Here is a 6,370-nt window from a genome sequence, read left to right as displayed (position 1 = left end):
AGTTTAATGTGAAAATAGTGAAAATGTTTAACCCATATCAACACTTTTGCAAGGAACTGGTGCTACACGCCCTCCAAAATGAGGAAAAAAGTAAAAATGGTAAAAAAATAAAATAAAAAATAAAACCACAGCAGGGCCAAAAACATATCCACAAAAAAGAACTGAGCAAATAATAATAATAACTGTCAACATCAAGAGGTTAAGACGTTAATATATAATTTTGGTTTAATTTATAACAATGGCGAGAACTTTATTTATAAGACAAGATTTTACATAATGGACGGAGGGTTTGAAAACCGACTCTAAAAGCCCAAACTGTTTTCTCTTGTTTATAGCTGCAGGACTAAAATTCATCAGCCATTTATAAAAAAAAAAAAAAAAAAAAAAAAAAAAGAAAGAAAAAAGATAAACAAGATAAGGAATCCGTGTCTGTATTTGGGCATCACAATCTGACTCCGTCTGTTTTTGGACCACGTGAACGCGCACGTCCTGGAGAAGTGGGGTGCCGTGCGCGCGTCCAAAAGCCCCCGATTCACAAAAGCGGCAGATCTGCGGAGAGCTGGACACACAGCCCCAGCTAAGCCTGCTGCGCTGGAGAGGTGAAGAAGCCGGAGTGGGTTGGCGTCGTTCTGCTGGGCTTTCAGCTCTCCGCCTGGAACCAGAACCACAGAGATGAGACTTTTAAAAGTCACCTAAACCCATCATTCGGATTCTGCTCACCCGGCTGCTGCTCAGCGCTTCGGATGCAGCGAAGAAGATGCCGTAACTTTCCATGCGCTGGGTCCAGTTTCGCGTTGGGACGTTCATCCCAGCTCGGACCCCGTGTCCGGGCAGCTGAGGCCGAACAAGAGGCGAGGCGGCGGGAGGAAGGGCAACCGTGAACCCGGAGCGGCTGAGCGGGATGGTGCGCCTCTGGAACTGCCTGCTGCTGGGATATCTGACCTGGAACCTGCGCATTTCGGACGCTCAGGGGGAGTACTGCCACGGCTGGCTGGACGCTAACGGGAACTACCATGAGGGCTTTCAGTGTCCGGAGGTCTTTGACACCACGGACGCGACCGTGTGCTGCGGCTCCTGCGCCCTGCGCTACTGCTGCGCCGCCGCGGACGCACGCCTGGACCAGGGGGTCTGCACCAACGACAGGGAGGCGGACAACACGGAGTTTGCGCCCCGTAAGTTCGGAGTTTGGGAGCGTGTTTATATTCCAGCGCTCAAAGTAAACTAATCAAAAGCACAGTTTTAGTTTTAGATCACCTATTGTCCCGTTTTGTTTTATTGTTATTAGAAAAAGTGTTGTGCGCAGCGGCAGTTAAATAAACAGTAATAACATCAATATATTAACAGTTTTTCAGCTTTTTCCAGTTATGCTTAAGTTGACGTTATATATGCAGCTATTGTTTAGAATTAACTGGAAGATCTTTCATGGGAGGTCAGAGGTCCGCCAGAGAAGGCAGAACCGGTTTTAAGTTGCACAGATTTGCCCAGGAATACAGGAGTTTCCAACAAGAAGACAACCCTGCAATCCTTCAAAATCACGACAAAAAGAGGATTATTGCAAAAAAAAATGTAGCTGCAGAATCTCAACACAAGTTCTTTCCCCTTCAAGTGTTTTCCATATGCTTTGAAGTTTTAGTGAGCTGCTCAAATTCAATAAATTCATGCTGTTATAAAGTTGTATTTTCAGCATTATTTTGGCAAAGGGAGTCTACTTTCCAAACCACCTGCTTTCATCTCAGCTCCAGATGCTTCCCTTTACCTCAGCACACTTCAGCTTGTTACTGGTGGAAAAAAAAAAAAACTTTCTCTTGACGCAGCAGATCTGCTTCTCAGCCGATGTTGGTGAAACACACAATTTTTAAAATATTTTTCCAAAGAAATTAAGATGAACACAGTGGAGTGTTGGGTGTTTCCCAAAGTCCAAAACAGTTCTCACACAAGCTGGCACTTTAGTGCTGCCAAGGATCTGTCATTTTAATACAGAGCTGATCACATCATTATTGTACGGAATGATATTTCTGCTGCTTTTACAAACTGTGTCGAGGCTTCACTTTAGCTGTGTAGGTTTTAATGCTCAGCTCCCTAAATCTGAGGTTTTATCAGTTTTCTTTCAAATTCCAGAACGGAAATGCGGATAAGTCTTGGACCTGATTTCACTGCGTGTCTCATAAAATAAATAAACACTCACAGATTTCCTCCCTGAGCGCAACCAGGCTTCACGAAGAGCAACTTAAAATGTTTGCGTGTCCCTGTTTCTTGTCAAAAGACAGTAAAGATTTAGAGCGAATAACATGACTCAAAGTGTTTGATGATCATTTGTTTGGAAAAAGTTCTTTGTGTACAGCTCAACATCTTTGGAAAAGTAGTCAAGTCCTCTGAGTTTTTCTTCCCCACATTTTTATCATGTTATGGCCACAAACCTTAACGTACTGTATTTTACCAGGGATTCATGCAACAGACCATAATGTATTTGGAAACAGATGTAAATTTACAATGTAAAAAAAAAAAAAAAAAAAAAAGAGGAAGAAAATCTGAAAAGTAAGGCCGGTGCTTATATTCACCGGGATGTCGTCTACAAGGTCCAGAAAATGGCCATCCTACCCACCCACCAAGACAATGCCCCGTTTGTCCCACTTCCACCAGGGAAACCATTCAGAAACATTAAATCAAAAACTAACAGACTTAAAAACAGCTTCTTTCCCAAAGCTGTGAGGGCTATCGTCCCCCTGCTGAGCATCAAATAAACCAGCAGCCCAGTTCAAAGTCTGTGAAATGTTTGCAAACATGGGACCAGTTCCACGGGTTCCTGATCCGATTAAGAATTATTTACACTGTCTCTCACATGTTAATGGTACTGGAACATTTACATTTTTGCTACTTTTTTGCAACTCTCTAGCTTCACAGGGAGTGTTTGTCTGGCAGATTCATGCAGTCGCACAGCATTTTCACATTGTTCTGTAAACTGACTGCTACCTGTCTTAGTTTTTTTTTTTACTTGAACATTATATTTTACCAGATAACTAGGACTATTTGCAATTGTACTTTGCAATGAAAGGTGTCTTCTGCATTTAGCCCACCCCTTAGGGAGCAGTGGGCAGCTATTACAGCACCTAGCCTTTGTGTCACCAAAAATGTCATTATGATTACATAATGCCAACAAAGACTCTTGATTCTTCATTCTGACATCCCTAAATGAAAGCTAACCCAGTGGTGGTTCTTGATATGGAATATATATATATATATATATTCTATATATTTCACAACATTACATACAATCCCAATAATGTACATTGGAGTTTGTGGCGGTAAAGAGACTAAATGTATGAATACTTCGGCAAAAACACTGTTTTTATTAAGCGCTTGTCACTAAGCGTGACAAAACACAAGTGATGGATACACTTCTATAACCTTTTAAAAGATAGGAGAGGATTGATGCTTCACTGCCTGACAGATACTAAGGTTTACCATCACGGCCGTCAGTCTAACCCGCCTCGTCTCCTCTCCCTCAGAGCCCATCTACGTTCCCTTCCTGATGGTGGGAAGCATCTTCGTCGCCTTCGTCATCGTTGGCTCCCTGGTGGCGGTCTACTGCTGCACCTGCCTGCGGCCCAAGCAGCCCACCCAGCAGCCCATGCGCTTCTCGCTGCGCAGCTGCCAGGGAGAGACCATCCCCATGATCCTGACCACGGCCCCGCCCAGCCTGCGCGCTCCATCGCGACAGTCCAGCACGGCCACCACCAGCTCCAGCTCGGCCGGCGGGGGTAGCTCCACGCGGAGGTTTTCCCTGGGGGGCCAGGCCCAGCACCAGCAGCAGCAGCATCACGGCTGCCTCGTGTCCGCCACCGTCTCCTCCTCAGCCTCCACTCCCACTCAGACTCCTCAGACTCTGCTCCCGTCACCGCCGCCGCCTCCCCCTTACACGTCGCCGCCAGCGGCGATAACAGGAGGCCTGCAGCACCCCCAGCTGCAGCTCCACCAGCCCTCTCACCCCACCCAGAGCCCCAGCTTCCTGCTTCCTCAGCAGTACTTCTTCCCCCTGCAGCCTGACGCCTTCACGGCAACAAAGGGCTTCGCCGACTTTGGACAGAGCTGACAGGGATGCCAGCGGGGAGGGGGGGTCAACGGAGCCTTTACAGGTAGACCATGAGTCAGGGAGGACAGACCTGGCTGCCCAGCTTGTGATGTAAAGGACTCGCTATCAGGCGAACGAGTGCACAGAGCAACCAGACACAACAACGGGCCAATCAGGGGGGGCCATTTCTGCATTTTATGCACTTTTCTAAAGCCATCAGATCCCTGTGGTCGAACTGAAATCTTGTCTAACATCCTCAAAAAAAGAAAGTTCCTTTTAAGTTCCTTTAATAGAAGTATATTATGCAGCAGGATGTAGGATGTTTTAAATGTAAAAAGGACTCCTGAGAGTGAAAGTTTTCTTTTTGAGGAAATGCAGACCTTTTGTGCGCTGATTAAAATATGGTTTATTGTCAATTCTGTGGGTGTTCAAGGTGTTTTTTTGTCAAACAGTTCTTTCATTTGAAGAAGAAAAAGAGGAAGAGTCCTCCCGGGTCTGACAACCAGTCCTGTGAAATGAGCAGCACAGTTTTTGCAGCACATTTGGACAGAAGGATAATAAATCATTTTTTCAATGATTAAAAATGCAGTTATGTCCAAAGTAAAAATTAATAAAATATAATTTAAGGTTTTGTAAAATATCACTGCTGTTTCACTAAAGTAAAAAAAAAAGGACACCCCCACATTTGATCCGACCTCAGTTAAACACTACCGCATCGGATACACATGATCAGAACATCATTATTCAACATTTTGAAGGACGGTCGGTCCAGTTTAAACCTCAGCTAGGTTTCCTCCTGAATGTTAAAATGAGAGCAAACATTAAGATGCGATCCAAAGAGCTCACAGAGATTATAGCAGCTTATGAGTCTGGTAGGTGATTTAAAGAGGTCTCAAAAGAATTTAAAACGAGCTGTTCTTCAGTACAAAACATATTCCACAGGTGGAGGACAATAAAAAGAACCGCCAGCATGCCCGGGTCTGGTCCTAAGACGCAAAGTCTCCAGAACCCTAAAATGTCATGAAGAAACCTACATCAGCCTCTTGCTGCTGCTGATATGAAAGTGGCAGAAACTGAACCAGCTGGACTTTTATCTTAAGAGGTTTACTAAGAGGAATCTTAGTAAACCTCTGGACTAATGTTTCTTTGGGCCATCCATTAAATCATGGACAAGAGGCTACATAAGGAGAACACAAGACTTTCTGGAGAAATAAATTACAGCTGAAGCAGAACTGGGACATCCATCCATCCATCCATCCATCCATCCATCCATTGTCTTCCGCTTATTTCAGATTGGGTCACGGATGCAGCGGCACCAGGAGAGAAACCCAGACATCCCTCTCCCCAGCGACATCCTCCATCTCATTCCGAGGGATTCCACGGCGTTCCCGGCTCAGATGGGGATAAATAGTCCGTCCAGAGTCTTCCCTGGGTGTCTTCTCCTGAATCCTGATCAGAAACCCAAACCACCCCGTCTGACTCATTTCGATGTGGTGATGTAGCAGCTCTCATCCTATCGCTAAGGCTGAGCCTGGCTACTCTCTGGAGGAAGCTCATTTCGGCCACTTGTATGCGGGATCTCATCCTTTTGGTCATGATCCATACCTCATGACCATAGGTTAGGTTCAGAACGCAGACGGACCAGTAAACTCAGCTCTTCCTTCACCAGAACGGACCGGAGCAGCACCCGTTTCTCTGCAGATACCCAATCTGTCTGTCCGTCTCTCGTTCCTTCCTACTCTGACTCCATAACAAGACACCAAGATACTTGAACTCTTCTGCCTGAGGCAGAGACTGACCCCGGGCCAGAGGGGCCAGTCCACCCTCTTTACGGTCGAGGACTATGGCCTCAGACTTAGAGAACTGAAACATTTACATTATTTTGACTTTATATGGAAGAAGCTCCTGAAAAATCTCACAGCTGGGAGTGAGGAGAAGCAAACTTTCCTCAGACTGCTGTCAGAGACTGATAGATGGCTAGCTAGCTTTCCAGAGACATAGAAAAACAAAAACAAAAAAAAACACTTTTGATGAGACAAAATGTGTGAAGATGTCTTAAAGAAGTGAATAGTTTACGGGCCGTGAGTGCTGGAGTGGTCGGAACCAACATGGCCGCCGCCTACCTGTGGCTTCTTGCGCCAGACTTCACGGCAGGAATGCAGAGCTGAGGTCGGTCATTGTCGGTGCTCAGTGAGCATGGCACGGTCGCAGTGTTAAAAACAACTGCCTCCAGAAACGGGTTTAGGTTGCAACAGCAGCTTATAGGGGAGCGTCCACAAAGGCCGTTCTGTTCCCTGGTTA

General features: G+C 45.7%; 1 protein-coding gene across 1 annotated transcript; it reads left to right on the top strand.

The window, feature by feature from the left end:
* Positions 1-485: 485 nt before the first annotated feature.
* shisa3 (shisa family member 3) lies at positions 486-4,488 on the top strand. The gene is made up of 2 exons (XM_012879960.3): positions 486-1,172; positions 3,507-4,488. Exons 1-2 carry the CDS (start codon positions 902-904, stop codon positions 4,088-4,090), a joined length of 855 nt encoding a protein of 284 aa, XP_012735414.2. The 5' UTR covers positions 486-901; the 3' UTR covers positions 4,091-4,488.
* The last annotated feature ends 1,882 nt before the right edge of the window (positions 4,489-6,370 follow it).

The sequence above is a fragment of the Fundulus heteroclitus genome, chromosome 23 (assembly GCF_011125445.2).
Source record: "Fundulus heteroclitus isolate FHET01 chromosome 23, MU-UCD_Fhet_4.1, whole genome shotgun sequence".
NCBI lineage: Eukaryota > Metazoa > Chordata > Actinopteri > Cyprinodontiformes > Fundulidae > Fundulus > Fundulus heteroclitus.
The sequence above is the reverse complement of the archived record's forward strand: the minus strand, read 5'-3'. Positions and strand labels throughout refer to the sequence as shown.